The sequence below is a fragment of the Clytia hemisphaerica genome, unplaced genomic scaffold (genome assembly GCF_902728285.1).
Source record: "Clytia hemisphaerica strain Z4C2 unplaced genomic scaffold, Clytia hemisphaerica genome assembly, whole genome shotgun sequence".
Taxonomy (NCBI): domain Eukaryota; kingdom Metazoa; phylum Cnidaria; class Hydrozoa; order Leptothecata; family Clytiidae; genus Clytia; species Clytia hemisphaerica.
The window spans coordinates 395,689-414,526 of record NW_027103911.1 but is presented as its reverse complement, the minus strand read 5'-3'; the positions used below and the strand labels follow the sequence as shown (position 1 = coordinate 414,526).

Here is an 18,838-nt window from a genome sequence, read left to right as displayed (position 1 = left end):
GACATTGATGAAATTTACCCTCTTACACAGTATGCTGTATGAAATTTTTATTTTTTGTCAAACAAGGCATTCCAGGGTATTTTAGAGTCTTAACCCCCACCTTCTTGGGCCACCCCTCCTAAATTCTGAAAAATCTTCAACCCCTACCTGTTTCAACAATTTTGAAGGTAAGGATTTCTCTTTATGTCATGCTATAATAATAAGGGGATCGAGGGGGTTCACATTATGTATTATAATTTGCTCTTTGCTTCCGCATTTTTTGAGCTAACTCTACCTTATGTGCGTGGATTTACAAACTTTTTTATCTTTATGAGTGTGGAAATACATTTTTATAGTGTGAATGCCTGTAGCCTGTTTCTTTCTCTTAAAACATAAATCTGACTTTGCCCTGAATCTTCTGGTTGTTCCTGCGAATTCAAAAAAATTTTGTTTTGCTAATTTGGATGTTAAAGATTAAGTTCAATGTTAAAAAAAAGTAGTATAACCTTGACTAATCCTCATTGGCATCTTGAAGTCTGAGTTTTAGAAAAGGACTAAAATCTTCTTACTACTTTGCGTACCATATAAATTCCTAGAATTATTAATCACTTTTCTTATATTTTAGTGTAAAAATCAGATAAGAAAAATGAGTAATGAAGAAAAGTGGAAAGAATATCGCAGACATATTTCTAACAAGCGCAACCGGAGGAGGAGACAACAAAAATGTCCACACTAATGGTTCAAAAAATGAACCCTGTTCCTGTTGGAAGATTGAAGAAGTATGAACCTGAGAGACCTAGAGTTAGAGATTTCATTGATTTTTCTGCATTTTCAAAATCAACTTTTAAAGAACGTAAAAGATGTGAAAAATTTTATAATGAACTACCAGGTTCTTGTGACGTTTTGTATGATATTACAGGACCTTCATGCACGAATGATGAGCAAGTTTCTGGAATGAAAGTATTCCGTGTGCGTTTTGTGAATCCTACCAATGATGACCATTTGCTTGAGCCTTCTTTTTCAAAAGCTATCAACCAGCCATCTTCTTCTTCAAAGAGAGTGAATGATAGCACAGATAGCAACAATTCTATTCATGTGAAAAGCAAGAGGAAAAGGTTTCATCGATTCTGGTCCCAAAGAAACCGCATTTGCAAGAAAATATGCCAGTATCAATTTCTATTGGAGGCATTTTACAAGCAGGAAAATTAGTTACTCAAACATTGGATAATGAGGTAACTTTGACACTAGAGTCATTCAACATCAAACATAAAATTTGGCTAAAAGGTGAAACTAGCAAATTTCGCATGCAAACAGAAAAATTTGCAGAGGGAGGTTTTAGAAATGTCTTCAATGCATAGACAACTGAAAATGGAATCACAAAAATTTGGGTCATAAAAAAGTTCAAAGAGTGAACTTGGAACGTATGCGGCCCACGGTATAATATGACCCTTGAAGAACACACAAGAAAGCAGGTACAAATGCACACTGCAGCAAAGCAATAACAGTGTATGAAAAAGCCAGGCTTTAGGGAGAATTGGTTTCAGTATCAAACTATCCAATTTGCTCTTCTTAATGGTGAGCCAATCACTGTTGAGCCCTATGTTGAAGGAGACTTTATCAAATACATTAACAATAATGGAGTTCCATACAAGCGCAAAAGTGGTCAAGAGACATTTTATGATAAAGCTGAAGCCATTGTGCATTTTTCTTATCAAGAAAGTGATGAAAAGCTTTTGTTGGCAGATTTACAAGGAAGTGGTTATAATCAATACGATCCGGAGATCGCGACATCAGCCGACCTTGACAAGATGACCAAGATGAGAGATTTTTCTGTGCTGGTAAGTTTAACGAGGTTGCTTTCACCTGTTTTTAATGATTTTGGTCTTCAGTTTTTGTAGTAATTTTAGTATTTTTCGGATACTCTTCTGTGCTTAATTGTAGGGGGCGTGGAATAAGCAGGGGGTGGGTACCCCGGAAGAAAAATCATAAAATGGGGGGGGGGTCATTATTAAGTGATTTTGGAGTGATTTTCCCAAAAATTGCAAAGTGACCCCCCCCCTACGATTAAGCACAGATGAGTACGATCTTTTGTTTATTATTGGTTTGAACCTGCTGGCATTTGAATATTTTTGATTCAACAGAATATATATCATATTTGTAGAGAAAGTTTGTCTTTTTCCTGATACATCTAATGAGTAAATGAACTGAGTCGTTGTAATAAATTACCGAGATTGTCCCAATTAACACGAAGTACAGTCAAGGCTCTCTAATTAGAAATTCCATTATTCGAAAAGTTACCTTATTCGATGAAAATCTCACCCCCTTGGAATCGAATTATAAAAACTAAATTGAAAACAAAAATGCTGTGGTCAGTCATAAATTGTTCCCGACATGCTAGAGCCGATATCACTCTTTGACTCTCAGGACTCCCGGACTCTTTAGTCAAAGAGTGATTCTCATTCCAATCCTGGGTGTAAACCCTACCAGTGCCTATAAAATGAGAATTTTCCATCTATAGGACACTCCAATCTCCTTTAAAGTCTCAAGAGAGGGGAATCTTGTTCTTGCAGTTGACACAGCGTACACGCGCGGGCGATTAAATAAGATCTCATTTGAGCCGTAAGTCGAGTCCGACTACTGTGTAGTTTTCCTAATTTTTAAACATACGCCCGGATGAATTTCCTAATTTTGTTGGCATATTAAAGTCTACTGCTACTACCTTATTTGAGCCGTCAGTCGATTCCGACAACTGCGTAATCTTCCTATTTTAAAACACCTCTGATGGGATGCTGGCCCCCTTTATTGCTTTAACGTGGGTGGGTGGCCGCCAAATACGCCACGGATCAAGGTTGAAGCGCAGTGCCCGTAAGTTAAGCGAAATAAGTATGATGTTCTGTGGCTCTAAAATACACTCGTTCTTCATTCTCCACTTTGTAATTTTTCTTGAATTCCCAAACTCCAAATACTAGGGAGATAAAATGACAATGACAACGCTGGGCTACGTGATTTTTTTACGTTTTTTAATTTTTTTAACTTTTAATTTACTCTTTTTTAATTCTATTTTTTTCTTTCTCTTTTTTAACTATTTTTTAATTTTTATTATTTTTTTATTTTTAAATTGATTTTTAAAATTTTTATTCAGAAATAAAAAAATGTTTTTCTTTTTTTTAATTACTTTTTGTACTTCTTTCTATTTGAAGAAAAAACACTTTGACAACGATGGGCCACCATAGATATTCTTAACTTTTTTGGGAAAATCATCCTAAAATATTCTTACAGCATTCTTAGGTTAGGATCCTAATTCAGAGTAGATTTAACATTTAGTACATACGTCTCAAGCATAAAATTGCATTTTTGTGAAAGAAGTGACCCTTACTTGGGGGTAATTGACAATTTATAATTGAAAATACTCTAAAAATGGCATTCTTAGCTTGAGTAGCAAAATTCCATGATGGTGATGTGATATTCTTAGCATATTGTTAATTTTTTGACCTTTTTCATCATGGACATTCTTATAAAAAACGTGTAGTAGAGGGGGGGGGTATCTTTATAGTTCTATTTTTGTTACAATAGTGGTAAGACCACCCGGTAGTAGAAATTCAGCGATATTTTTCTCGATTAATTCTAACATAATAAATGAAAAACACCAGTAAACCAACTCATTTTGCCATAGTTGCAAAGTCAATGTTTATTCATTTAGAAAATATTCAGCAATTGCCTCAATAGGTGACCAAATGAATTCATATTATGACACTTTCTTTAGACAATAAAAAAATCAAAATTCTCAAACCAAAATTTGTGAACCAAAATGTTTGAAAGAATCAAATTTTTGTGTGAAATCAAGTGCGTATTACTTATGGGTAACGAATCAACGGATCCTGCACTAATGTACTTCCAAGTTTTCTCAAAGGTAACGAATCATGACATCAAATTTTTTTAACAAAGATTTTGGTAGATAGGAAAGAAGAAACGATAAACTCATTTTCCTTGATTGTGACTTGTAGGCTTCAACATTTGTTTATATCGATATATCTCACAATGTTGGCCTCACCATTGTTTTTATATCATCTTATATTAATATCATGGAGTCTAAGAGGAGAAGCATCATTTACCGGTTGGAGCCAACCCAAACAAAAGTCAATTCGCACAGACAAAGGTTCAGTAGTCAACACAACCTATGCTATATACAAAAGAAATCCTTTACGCTGCGCGATAAATGGATTTTACGAAGTAATATTTGAAAGAACCATGGCTGAGTGCGCTCAAAGTTGTACTGACGACAACAGGTGTTTAATGTGGTTTTTCCATAAAAATCAACACCAATGTAAACTGTATAAATTTACTTTATATGATTTGCGACTGCGAAGTATGTACAACCCTCATATGACGTACATTGACAGCTTTGAGCTTAAGGTAAATTCTTTATTGCTAAATTTCGCACCCGTCCGGCTGACTCAAAATAAAAATATAGTACAAGTACATGCGATATTCCATTTCAGGAAATTGAAAAGGTTAATATTGGGTGATGAAGTCCATCGAAAGTTTTACTTCATTCGTTCGATTTAAAGCGTGTAAAAACACCTTCATGATTGTATTTATCCTAATTCGCCATTTTTTCCGTTCGAATTAGAACTTTGATTTCTAAAAAAAATTTCTTCTAGATAACACCTGACAGTAAGAACTTCCATATTTGTCCCGGCTTACTTTCAAACCAATCGCAAGTGTCGGTCGCTGATGTTCTCTATAATTCGATATTTTCTGATGATAATCGAAGAGAGAGTCAATTGTTTTTTCAGATTTTCATTCTCACATTCTAGCTCAACTGGAAGAATGACAAAAGTGAACAAAATAGGTTTCAAATAAAGCCATTATTCTACCATTTCAGAATCCTTGCACAGAGAATGCAAATTTATGTGAGCATGGGAGTTATTGTGCGGCAGATCGGCCAACAGAAAGCTATGAATGCAAGAACTGTTTGACACCCTTCACCGGTCAACACTGCAACGAAACTGCAGGCGATGGTAAGTTTAATAAAAAGTTTCTACAGTTGAGCTTCCAGAACTCAAACCTCTGTCTCCTTAATTCGAATATGTTTTATTTTCCCCTCACTAAACATTGCCTTATAAACCAGTCTTTGCAGCTCAAAAAATCCACAACTCTAGCAAATGAAAGCTCGCCGTGTGTGTTCGAGTTACAGAGATTCCACCTTATTATTTTCAACAGAAAGCTAAGCTTCTTTCAAAATAAGAACCAGTAAATTTTGGCTCAGAGGCTTTGGAAATCTCCGGGTTTGTTGTTCTTACAATGTTTTCAATAAGCGTGAAGTTTTTCTTTGATTTCATTACTTTTTTTAGATAACTTTATCAGTGCGACAACAACTGATGGTAAGTTTGATTGGAGACCTCTTTTTCACATACAAATTCATTTCTGGTGTGGATCAATGTCGTGTGCCTACGTACTAAAAGAGCTGTACCAATCTCCACCATTTCAATTTCACACCCTTCGAACGCCTGAAAAATCTCTCGCATGTTACTTCTATATTGAAAAACAAGGCCTGTCACAATCTACGAGCGGATCCCGATTACTTTACGCACGGCGCGCACTTATACGGATATAATTGTTTAAATGAATTGGTTAAAGAAGCTAGTCAGATCATCACATTTGCTGAATCTATTTAGATTCATCTGTTGTGAGATTTCTCTCAGGTACCTAATAAGGGGGGGGGGTTGGAAAAATCTCAAAACTTCATTAGCCGCGGGGGGGGGGGGTTGGAATAAAAATATCCTGGGTGGAATATTTTTGAAAAGGAGGCTAATACAGCAGAATTAGGACAAAAGAGGGAACTTTCCAAAAACATTTTCCCAAAAATTAGTAAGGTAGGCCATTAGGTACCCGAGAGTAGGCCTTTCACAAACCTTCTACCGTGGTAAGTAATAACCATTCCCCTCTAACTCTGCCTTTATAGATATATTATTTGGCCGTGCGGTCTCTTGTCGTCATTTACGCCACTATAGCAACATCCCCGATTCGGATCACACTGTCCAATACATACACCCTTGGAGAGATGACCGAAAAATCAAGGTGCTTTGTAAAGGTATGTTGTTTTTTAAAGCTCTTTTTTAAAGTTTGGTTTATACAAGAATTTATTATAGACACTGGATAACCAACGAGATATATTTTCATTGATTTCTCATGTTCTAGCCTTGTCCGCAGTAATGACATTATTGTTCACTCTCCTTCCTTCATTAAACGATTTTTCGTAACATTTTAATCGTTTTTTTCATCTTAACACAGTCATTTCAATTCCCAAATGAAAATTAAGTTTTCCTTAGAGAGGCGAACGCATCAAAATAATTGCTAATTACGTGTCGTTATGACGTTTCAAGTTGCAAGAAAGATACCAAAAGCATGCTATGTATGAAAAATTGAATGTTGACACCAGAAATTTTCAAAATTTAACCTCAATAAAACCACCGATCCACCACGAGCCTCCAAAATATTTTCATACCACGGTGAAGCCAAGACACTCAAGTGTCATATATGTCGATTTTAGCTCTTCTCGGAAAGATGTTAGAAAGATATTGCCAACTTAAAATTCTGTGTCATTTTAGGCCTTTTGTTTGATTTTTCTTGTCTGATGATGTTTTTGTCACAACAGATTTAATACATGTATTCGTTAAGCATTTTAGCATTTCCAAATTTTTGGCGAGTAAAAGTACAACAAGCAATATGCTGAATGGCCTACCTTACCTGATGATTAAAGTTAGATAGCAATGCGAAAAGAAAAATGAAAAAAATCAGTCAGAAAATATAGCGTTTAGCGAAAATACACAACACAATAAATTCATCATTGATTGTTGATGGGGGGAGAGGGAAGGGTTGTAGGGAAATAATAAATAGGAAGTTCTGGTCGCAAAAAACAGTTTTATTGACAATTGAATCATGCTTGATGGTGAGCATTGTTATGAATAATGTTTTTGTGTGAAAAGCATAGAAATATAAAACTAAACGGTGATTTCCGGCATTTTCAACCGGAAAATTTTTTTCTCAAAAATCGAACTCGGCCATGTTTGGAGCATTGCCAATGCGCATCTTTCTGCAAAAAATCAGAAAAAACTAGAAATGAAAATTCGAGAAAATATCAAAAAACCGATTTTTCCGATATATTTTTTTTTCGAAAATCGGGCTCCGTCACATTTTAGGTATTGTCATATTGCATCAGTGTGCAAAATTTCATAAAAAAATATAAAGTACAGCTCGAAAAATTCAAGAAATACTGTCTTTCCGGCGAAAAAAGGTTGTTCCGGCGACTTTTAAAATAGTTCCGGCTTCAAAAATCAATTTTATTGAAAATTGAAACATGCTTGATGGTGGGCATTGCTATTAATAATGTTTTTGAATGAAAAAACAACCAATTATAAGGAAAAAGTCCAATGAAAATCTAGAAAAACGGCGATTTCCAGCATATTTCAGGCATTTTCGGCCGGAAAAAAAATTTTCTCAAAAATCGGACTAAGCCATGTTTTGGGCATTGTTAATACGCATCTTTGAACAAAAAGTCAGAAAAAAACTTATGAGAAAATCTCGAGAAAATGCCAAAAAAACAAGTTTTTCCGGCATATTTCCGGCATTTTCAGCAGGAATTGAATTTTTTTTCGAAAATCGGGCTCCATCACAATTTAGGTATTGACATTTTGCATCAGTGTAAAAAATATAAAGTACAGCTCAAGAAATTCAAGAAATACGGTTTTTCCGGCAAAAATCGGCTGTTCCGGCGATTTTTAGAAAACCCCGCTTCAAAAATCAATTTTATTAAAAATTGAAACATGCTTGATGGTGGGCAATTGCTATTGATAATGTTTTTGAATGAAAAAATAACCAATTATATGGAAAGAGTCCAATGAAAATCCAGAAAAACGGCGATTTCCGGCATATTTCCGGCATTTTCGGCCGGAAAATATTTTTTCTCAAGAATCGGACTAGGCCATGATTTGGGCATTGTTAATACGCATCTTTGAGCAAAAAATCAGAAAAAACTAATGATGAAATCTCGAGAAAATGCCGATAAACCAGTTTTTCCTGCATATTTCCGCCATTTTCGGCCGGAATTGAATTTTTTTCGAAAATCAGGCTCCGTCACAATTTAGTTATCGACATTTTGCATCAGTGTGCAAAATTTCATGAAAAAATATAAAGTACAGCTCAAGAAATTCAAGAAATACCGTTTTTCCGGCGAAAATCGGCTGTTCCGGCGATTTTTAGAAAGTTCCGGCTTCAAAAATCAATTCCATTGAAAATCGAAACATGCTTGATGGTGGACATTGCTATTAATAATGTTTTTGAATGAAAAAAAACAACCAATTATATGGAAAAAATCCAATGAAAATCCAGAAAAACGGCGATTTCCGGCGGAAAAAAATTTTCTCAAGAATTGGACTAGGCCATGTTTTGGGCATTGTTAATACGCATCTTTGAGCAAAAAATCAGAAAAAACTAATAAGCCAATCTCGAGAAAATGCCAAAAAAACAGTTTTTCCGGCATATTTCCACCATTTTCGGCCGGAAAAATTTTTTTTCGAAAATCGGGCTCCGTCACATTTTGAGCATTGCCGTTTTGCATCATTGTGCAAAAAATCAGAAAAAACTAATAAGCCAATCTCGAGAAAAGCTGGTAACTAACGGACGGACGGACGGACGGACGGACGGACAAAGGTTAATTTTTAGGACCTACAGCCCACCGGGGTAGGTCCAAAAAGATAAAGATAGAGGACTTTATAGAAATGAGATTATTAATAATTTTTAAAAATCAGAAAACTTCGAGCCGCCATGACAGTTGTCCTTTGCGGACAAAGCTAGACCCTCGATTGTTTTATTAGACAAAAGAAAGACAATGCATCGCTCTCCACCGTTTTATACGTTGTTTTTCCAGTATCTATAGTAAATTCATGGTTTATATACCCTCCTCACAAGGGTGTAAAGTCAGTTTCTAGGAACGCCAAAAGCAACGTGCTGCAAATGAAAAACTGCTATGCTAATTACCCACTACTTATTTAAATCTATATTGTATTAATTTGAGCAATTCTGTTTACTTGTAGCAGGATATATGGTTTTGAGCCATGTCAAACAAAACGTCACAACACCAATCAGAGAAATCACCAAAAACGAATTGGCAGACGGTTTGGATTTGACAGTACCCAACTTTAGAGCACACACATCGTTTCTCAATGAATTATACAAATTGATTGATTTTGATAAATTCCAATTTACGTGTTTGCACCCGAATGGCACACACTTTGGTATTAGTAACCAGTTATGGCTTCACGTCGACTGCGAAAGACTAGTCAAATACATGACTGATCATTCAGCAAATGTCATTCCTTCGACACATTGCATGACAGGAATCTCTGGTTTCACAGGTATCTATAAAGACAGTGTACTAGACTCTAAATGGTCGCGATCGGAGACACCGCCTGACGAGCGACTCTTCTCGAACGTCGTCGTACTAAATGATGGAACTCGATATAATTTTGGTTCGGCTTTTGAATGCTTCGATCAAGATGGACTTTGGACCGAATTCAAAGTTGAACTATGGTAATGGACCGAGTTTTCCCGACTGGATGAAACGCAAAAATTACTCAGGAGACGTCACGGTAGATAAACGTATAACTTTGTTTTGGCAAAGGATCAAACAGAGTCAAGCGTAACAAAAACATCAGTTAACAGTACTAAAACTTAGCTATGATATTTTCGTACACGGGAAGAGCATTATTTTTTGCCAACAAAATTATTATCCTATTTATTGCTAACACAAAAACCACCGACAACAAGTCTCCGGTCAATCAGAAAAACTTGACTTACTTTCTATTGGTAAGGATAGCATAAATTCGTTGAACCAAAAGTTGAGCAGCAGCTGGTTTACAATGGATGGTGCCTTCAATTTCTTCTCTTGGGATGACGAACTCTTGTCGCTGGAAGAACTAAAACGAGGAAAAATTGATATTATTTATTTCTTTCATCGTTATCAAGAGAACAAATACACACGAATCATGTCTGCTTTGTTTTGATGGTTTGAACAAAATGTTAAATTATCCATGTAAATCAAGATCGTGGTTTAAATCTGTTCGCTTGAACAAAATATCCAACCAGAATGGTTATTTGATATTTCTTCGCGCACATTAATTACAGTGAATGAAATACAGTTGAAAGCTCAGGGGCGAAATCTCCCATGCAGGATTTTATTCTTATTTTCTACGTAAGTTGCGTGGAACGTGTGATTCTCATACAAACGCTAGACTGTGATAAGTCTTTCATGCACCAATATTTTCTTGCCTGGGAAAGATTCCATTTTCAATCCCATAAAAACACACTTAGATAATACTCTTAGTAACCTAATAACATGTTTTTTTAAAGTTCCCTCTTATGCCCAAATCCTGCTGTACTGTATTAGCTTCAATTAAAAAAATTGTCCACCCGGGACTTTTTTATTCCAACCCCACTTATTAAGTTTTAAGAGTTTTTCCACCTACCCCACTTATTCCAAACCCCCCCCCCCGCCCCCGTTTATTAGGTACCAGAGAGTAAGCTACATATTTTGGCTAACTCTAAAGTGTAGGCAAGATTTTTATGATCTTTTATACCAAATGAAGTAATGGGAATAACAAAAATTCGCCCTAATTGGATAAAGATTAGGAATTAGAGGACACATGGTCTAATTCTATCCTTTTGAAACCAACAAAATTAAGCCCTTAAAGATCTTGAGATTTTAAGATAATATTATCCTTAAAAATTTGATCCTCCATTAGTAATATGATCACGCACCTACGACAAACAAAGCTGTATGTCCGAAGTGATATTCAAGATCGCATTATAATGAGTATAGATTTTAAAGCGTTTAAAAAAATTGAGCCCGTGTAAGGTATACAGGAGTATCTTAAATGTAAGCGGATTATTTCGTAAAAGAAATAGCTTATCGTCACATGAAGTCTCGAAAGATGTTTCGATGTTTCGGATAAATGAAGATAAACCCTATAGGCACATTCCTATATTTTGAATGCATTCGTTTAATTTAAAATTAGACTTAAAAATGTCTTAAACATGTTAAAGTTTAAAGGAAAAGAAACGGTTAAAATTAATAATTCTGGCGAGAGAAATTCTTGCATGTATGGCTGAGATTTTGATATCAAATTTCACAGAACAAAGTTTTTAAAGCTAGCCCATTACTTTGGTCCAGCATATTCCGTACTGACCGATTTAATTCTTGTTAACCAAAGGGATTAGAAAACTTGTAATTAGTTAAGGAGACATTCGATTTATGAGTGTTGAGTTATGAAGACTCCACTGCACAACAAATATAACATGTGCGCAACTTATCTGGCACCCAGATGCAGAAATTTTCATACGACACGCTACACGTTCTGAAGGTCGTAAAAAATTTTCAAAATCTTTTTGAAGATTACGGAATTTTGCAAGAACGCATCAATGATTTTGCAGCAGGAGACCTGGTAACCCAACCCTCGTTTTGGGGGATTGGCGGTCCACCGAAATATTTTTAGGTTTTGGCGCAAGGGCAGTTGAACCCAACTGAGAATGCGGCACATCAAAGGCCGACTATCATTCCTCTTCGATGCAGAATTAGCCCACTCCTTTAGAGTTTTAGCGTGGGCGGCCGCCAATCCGCCATCGGAATATCAGATAAAAAACAAACATTACGGATTGAAAAATGTTTGAGAAGTATGTTGCGATTATCTTTTTAACGACGTTCGGAAATCTTGTCTAGTACCACCTTGTCAGATCAAAAACATGATAAGAAGAACACAGACGTAAACGCAAAACATCACAAAACATTTTAAAACGTGCGCTGTTCAAATCAGACACTCTCACTCTTCGATTCAAAAATCATCACAGAACTATAGAAATCCTGATATAAAATAATAATACTTCTGGATTGCAACATTGTCTCGGTACTGTAAAACACACGTGATATGTTGAGTGAATAGCTAGGGCAAAACAGGTTATTCCAGCTAATTTAAGTCATATTCAATTTTAAAGGTCAATCAATTTTAGGATCCATCAAAGTTTGATTGTCGAGTTTATCAGACAGAATGAGTCCGGTAATAAGAAGACTCTCAACCACGTCGAGTTAGACTCAGCATACATACTAGAACAGATTTGATTACATCCAACTTAATACATAAATATCACAGATTCCCACGTAATTAGTTCGCAGTAATTGATACTAATTATAATCACAGTGGTGCAAGCAAAAAGATGGTGCAGATTATTGCATAGTCAACTATGCATGAGGGGTGATACGATCCCTCTTAACTCTCAGTCAAATACTGTCAATGATAAATTCATAAAATTGTCATTATATTGATATATGTTTAAATCAGTTTATAATCAATGTTATCGAAGAATTTTGCAACAAATGAACGGTTCATTGTAGATTTTTGATCAATTACGTCATTTCTATCGAATTACAAAACATTATCTAAAAATACTCGCCTCCTTGATTAATTTGGAAAGAAGGAAACTCTATTCCAAGTTGCGAAAAAAGGTAATTTCAACATTAATCCATTAATAACCTCTAACTGTGATTGACAAAAACCAAATTATTCCTGTCTTCTGCGAGGTCCAGGATGAAAAGCCTCTGGATCAAACAAATGTTGAATTAGAACAATGGCTTATAATTAAAATAGGAAAGCTAGAGAAGTGGTTTGCTAAGTTGACAAGAAAAGGGTGAGATTACAGATCCAATGAGTTGATATTCAAAGAATGTATTGTTTACTTTAATCTCTGGCAACAATCGATATACACTAAGGGATTGAAATCGAAAAGATTGTGGATTATATTCTTTTGTATGATGAAGGTAATTAGAAGGTATTGATAGAGATAGAATAGAACACGGGTAGGAGAATGATAAAAGAGATCAATAGGAGAGCATACATTTTTTGTAATTATAACCGTCATTTAGATCTCATCAGTTTTGTACGCTTTTGATAAAGCAAGCAACAGAGAGAAAACTGTCAACAAAAAAAGCAAAAGGAGATTTGTGTACGGAAAAATTTGCTGGTGACGGAGAGAGGTTATGTAGAGGCAACCTGTTCATTATTCACCAAGTACTGATTTATTGGAACCATAGTTTGTTTGGGGAATTCGTTACACAGAAACCATGGCTACCCATAATGGCGATAGACGTAAATCAGCACCCGTTGCAGCACCCTGGAGCAAGCAGAAATTGACAGGTGCTTCTCACTGGGACAAAGTACGTGGTAATGGCAACAAAGTGCGCTTGGTCAAAGGTAAATTCTTATGTTTCGTGACTGGTGCTGGTAATGGTTTAGGGCGTGCCATTGCTGGTATGGCTTTCCAAGATCAAGGGATCCTACCAGATGCTATGTCAGGTTCCAGGGTTATTTTGGTAGATAAGGATGAGGAGGCTTTGAAAGAGACATCTGGAAAGAAAATGAGGCAATTCTTGAAGCATCGAAAAATTGAAGTCGAGTTAGAAGTTGTTGATCTAGGAGACCTTGCTGCATCTAAAAAGCTGATTGAAAGATTGGATACAAAACAGGCGAAGGATTTTGAACATGTTATTTTTGTTAACAATGCATCGAGTTTAGCTGATCCTTCAAAAACCTTGATTGAGTTCGACGATCCTTCAGATATGGCACAATATTGGAACATCAACATTACGTCACGAATGTTCATGACCACTCAGTTTTGTCGAGTCTTTCAACATTCGAAGCGAACCATAGTTCATACAGTACGTTACGAGTCAGCCAAACCGAATCCGTATCTCGGTCCCAGCTGTATGGCATCCAGCGCTATTGACACGTTCGCTCAGACGTTCGCTAAAGAGAATCCAGCCATCCGTGTATTGAATTTTACAGCCGGAGCTCTAGATACGAAACGTACCCATCGATTAATTGAAAGTTGCGGGAATAAAGACTTACAAGAGGATTTGAAGAAAATTATGGAGGAGAATAAATTAACCATACCATTGGAAGCAGCGAAACGAATGATCAGATTCATAGAAGGAGACGAATTTACCAAGGGTCAAATGCTCAGTATCCATGATAAAGATTTAGAACAGTAACCAGAAACAAATGAATCTCGATATAAATTTGAAAGACTCTTTAATAGACGAATGATTTGAAATAATCTTGAAGGGGTAATAACATTTGAAGTGTTTGGAGTCTTTCAATAGCATGCATGGTAGGAATATGAGGAGATGCAACAAGATTTTACCAAGCAAGAGATATACAAAGAGCCAAGCCAATGAAATTCGAAAAATTGGGGAGCAGCTGATAATATAAAAGACAGTTAAAAGAACAGTCAAAGTGGTTAGTAGTGTAATGAAAAGAAATTTTAAAGAATAAATTTCCAAATTTTCTACTAAAAGACCTAGCCATTTGTGAATAATAAATTTTGTAACGTAATGGATTTGGAAATTAAAATATTGAAAATTTATACTGTTAGACTATTAGATTTATCCTTGGAAATATTTGTTTATTTATGGCATAACAACATAAATTATACAGAAAAAAAATCACATAAAAGAAATCAAAAGTACTTTCTCCCATACAAGATACAGAAAATTGTAGGAAAAAATAATTTCCTTCTCCCTAAGTTATCCACTTTGCACGTCAATGAGAATTAACGACGAGTGTACCAAGAGAATTAGATCAGAAATCCGATCCGCATTAAAATTGTCAATAAGACTCCTCTTACACCGCTTAAATGAAGCAGGAGTAAAGTACGGGATTTTGAAATCTAGAGAGAGAATATCAATTTCAATTAAAGACGTGACTAATTTCGCATTTTAAGTTTGATTTGCTGGTAAAAGGCTGCTTGAAAAAATTCCTTTTTACTCAAATTTTGGGGTGGTTTTTACAATATCTGTAGGAGAGACTCTCCCAACTTATTACTTAATTAAATTTGCTAAGCACACGAAATTATAAAGTACATTATACCTCACTGGTAACCTTAATAAAGAGATTGTATGGATATTCTTTTTAATTATTGTTCATTAAAAAGATTGATGTCAATTATCACTGTGGTGATTAAAATGACATTTTATAAGAACATGTGAGCAGATAATCTAAAATTGATATTATTTAGAGCAAAATAATAAGCCTTTGTGAGATTTTTTGATACAGAAATGTTGAAAAAAAATTTCTTCAAGACATAAAAATATACAACTGGTAGAAAAGAGATGAGATCACTGATCTAAAGTATCATTGGAATGTTACAAACAGATGTATAAGGGAGAATAGGAGAAAGCAGGGAGTCTATAATTGACATGTTAATAGCTAATAACCATTTGATCGAGATAAACTCTGTATTTATCCTGTCAAGACATGGTATTGCTTATCTCATTCCTTGCCATCCCTCAATCATGCTCGAGCACGAACTAAATTTTCTTTAGAGCTTAAATAAGTTCATCATATTTGGGATAAATACATAAGATCAACTTTGAAGGGAGAGAAAATAAAAGTTTTGAATTTTGAATGAAATGTCAAAAAATGACTGATCGAAAAAGTAATAAAAGAACTTAGGAAGAGAATTAATGAGTGCCAATTTTTTCGATTCCTTAAAAAATATATCTACCTGATCAAACTAAAATAAAAGTACATAACTAAATAAAAACTTATCAATACTTAATAATAAACAGAATGTTGAAATCGGGATTGAAATATAGATCTTATACTTTCTATAAGCCCCTTGCAGTGAGGTCATGCCTTCAAATACTTGAACATATGTATAGGAAAAAGCTAAAGAAAAAAAGGTAGAAAAAGTAGGTGTTTCTAGACCACGGATACCATTAAGCAAAACAGTTGGAGTGTAATATGGTATGTTGTAAAGTGATACGATGACGAAAGAGAAGTCATGATTCGTCCCGAGAATACCAAATTAGAGTGGTCTCTATATGTCAAAATATCCAAAAAAACTTTTATACAGTTGCACTAAAATAACGCTTTCTTAGTACTCATATTATGTCTGGTATTTTAGTACTGACCTCCTTGTTTTATGTGATCCTGGACTCCTTCCAGGTCACTAAAGCATGGCTTTACAAAATTTCAGGAAATCTTTCAACAGAATATACTGTAGGTCAAATATATATGTAAATTAAACTGTTAGGCCTGCATCATAAATTGCAATCTAATTTTTGATTATAGTAGAATGTAAAAAGAAAACAAACTATTTACCCTTGTAATGATTGACCAGTTTCCAGTTTTGGTTTCAATAGAGGTACCATTATCAAATGAGTGCATTTGAATTTCTTTGGGGTAGTACCATGAGAAGATCTCAGCTATCAGGTAACCATTTGAAAAATCTCTAAATGTATGAGAAATGATAACAATATTGAAAGATTTCAGCCTTCAAAAATGAACAAACAGAGCGAGATATATTTCATTACGCTGGATACAAAGCTTACAAACGTATGGATTTAAGAATTACCCAAATTTACTGTTTGAAAAGCCTGAAAAACTTACCCTGGAGGTGGCCTATTATGGTTCATCACTTAAGTTAAATCGAACCCTTCTAAATACTATTAGGAAAAACTCAAACCTTCTAGTGTTTCTGATGGGTAGCGACAAGTCCAAGCTTTGCAACCATTTTAAAACTTCTCGTGGTAACATTTTTTACAATTTTTTATCAATAACCTGTTATGGAAAATTAAGAAGATTAACGATATTTGATAGCATCATTATTTAGACAGCCCTAAAGGTTCTAGAGTTGGAAAATGGCCTTAAACAACCTTTAGAGAGATTAAAGCGAAAGCACACCCTTATTATCACAAATCAAGTTCCTCTTTTTGACTATGTGTGCATGTGGACACGGCAGATATTGTATCAGTTTTTTATATAAAAATATTTATCCGATAAAAAAGTAGAAACTTTTATGATTTTTTAAATTAACTTACTATAGAAAAGAAGTCTTTTTCTACATCTAAATGAAACAAGATAATAACTCAAACACAGTTTAAGATTTATGATATTCCTAGATATAATAAGAATCTCTTTGTGTCTAAAGCTAAAAAGATTACGCAATATATATACATTCAACACCAGATCATACTGATCCCAAGATTTAGAAGAATAACACGTTTTTCCTCTTTGTGTGGCATTTTCATTGTTATCAATGTTGTAAGTGAAATTTCTTATTTGGATTGCTATGCAATCAGATAAGGTAACAAGCCACAACCAATGTTTATGGAATACAGAGGGGTCTGGCCCCCAGCATTTTTCAGGGGGCTAAGGAAAATAAGCCCCTGGCTAAATTATAAAAACATACCCCCAATTCTCACAATTTTTTGCACCTCAGGCAAAAAATCTTTTTAAGAGGGGTCAAAACCTTATCAACAGCATAGACTTTTAACATAATTTTAAAAAATATTTGTAACCTATCAGCTCTGCCCCCATTTCTATTACTCAACACTCAGCCCCCTAGCAAGCTAGCCCCATTATTTCTAAAAAAATACAGCCCCAATCAAGAAAAATGGTCTAGCCCCCCCCCTAAGCTCAAGGGGGTGCATTCTATGTTTTTTACCAATGAAGAGAAACTTCATTAAAGAGGACGCTTCTCACAGACCCTGGAACCTCTTCCCACTGGAAAAATTGGTCAAAGTATCGCCCCGGTGGAAGATTATCTTCTAACTTTTGTCCCCACTGAAAATAATCAAATAAACCAATCCCCACTGTAAAATATTTAAATTTTATTATTTTATCTATTTTAATATATACCTAGTGAATTTTCTGACTTAAAAACAAATGAAACTCCTAGCTATAAAAAATATGGGAATATCAATCCCCATCAAGCTTTAATCCGTTATTTTCATCCCCACTGGCTGAAAAGATTCTCCTGGGTCTGTGAGAAGGAACATAAGAGGGGACATTGCACTTTGGCTAGAAATAGAAAGCTTAAGATTTTTGCCTAGTATTAAAAATTCAAATTCAAATATCAGAAATTTACAAGATTTTTGTTACAGAAATGTTCGAGAATCTAAAATTCAAAATGGAGAATCTTTTACAAATGTTGTTCAACATAACTACACTCAACCTGTTAGCATTTAAAACATTGCGCAATGACTCTAAAAACATGCATTATATACCATAATCTTAGCAATGGAATAACCTAAAAGCAGAGCTATTTCTTTTTTTAAATGCTTTAATTTTTTAGTATACAAGTGTCCGAAATAACGACACAGTCATTGGGCTATTTGACATAAACTTTTTTAAGTAGGTGCAATACCATTTTGATTCTAGCGGTGAAAAGATTACGTAATATGACTCCACACAATGTTCTGATAGTAGATCAACTTCTTAATTTTTATATGCATTTGATTTTAGTATACCAATGTCCGCAGGTCAGGCTGACTGGCTGAAAAGTACATACACAATCACTAGGCTATTTGACATTTTTTGAATTTGTAACCCAATGTTTGTATGTGCACTTTTAAGCTCAGGGTGCAGACGCTTAGTTTTGTTAATGAGACGCAGTAAGAAGAGAATTTAATGTATGGGAATCCATCTACTATGAGGCTATCGTGTTGAGTTATTACGTAATTTCTTCATGGCTGATTTATTATCTAGTCAAAATGGTCATTTAGGAGAACGCAACGTTCTTTTGAACAACTACTGTCAACAGCTCTAACTTGGGACTGTCTGACAAAACATGGAATAGCAATTCGGCCACCATTTCATTTCATCAAACCTCCAAATTCATTATAGAATAGCAAATAATATGAGTACGCCTGGTAGGCTTTCACAACCCAAAAGGAACAAATCTTTGCAACGAGAAACACCTAAATGTAATTGCACTTGCATTCACGCAAGCGTCCGAACACAGACAT

General features: G+C 35.0%; 3 protein-coding genes across 3 annotated transcripts; 2 read left to right on the top strand and 1 right to left on the bottom strand.

The window, feature by feature from the left end:
• The first annotated feature begins 3,650 nt into the window (after window positions 1–3,650).
• LOC136809250 (uncharacterized) lies at window positions 3,651–9,884 on the top strand. The gene is made up of 5 exons (XM_067065769.1): window positions 3,651–4,392; window positions 4,865–5,000; window positions 5,334–5,363; window positions 5,945–6,073; window positions 9,075–9,884. The coding sequence occupies exons 1-5, from the start codon at window positions 4,018–4,020 to the stop codon at window positions 9,572–9,574; spliced, it is 1,170 nt and encodes a 389-aa protein (XP_066921870.1). The 5' UTR covers window positions 3,651–4,017; the 3' UTR covers window positions 9,575–9,884.
• On the bottom strand, window positions 9,815–16,648 carry LOC136809252 (spermatogenesis-associated protein 4-like). The gene is made up of 3 exons (XM_067065771.1): window positions 16,555–16,648; window positions 16,191–16,320; window positions 9,815–9,956 (listed from the first exon to the last, which is right to left on the bottom strand). Exons 1-3 carry the CDS (start codon window positions 16,623–16,625, stop codon window positions 9,834–9,836), a joined length of 324 nt encoding a protein of 107 aa, XP_066921872.1. The 5' UTR covers window positions 16,626–16,648; the 3' UTR covers window positions 9,815–9,833.
• Window positions 12,857–14,558, top strand: LOC136809251 (sepiapterin reductase-like). The gene has a single exon (XM_067065770.1). It carries the CDS (start codon window positions 13,151–13,153, stop codon window positions 14,075–14,077), a length of 927 nt encoding a protein of 308 aa, XP_066921871.1. The 5' UTR covers window positions 12,857–13,150; the 3' UTR covers window positions 14,078–14,558.
• Window positions 16,649–18,838: the final 2,190 nt, after the last annotated feature.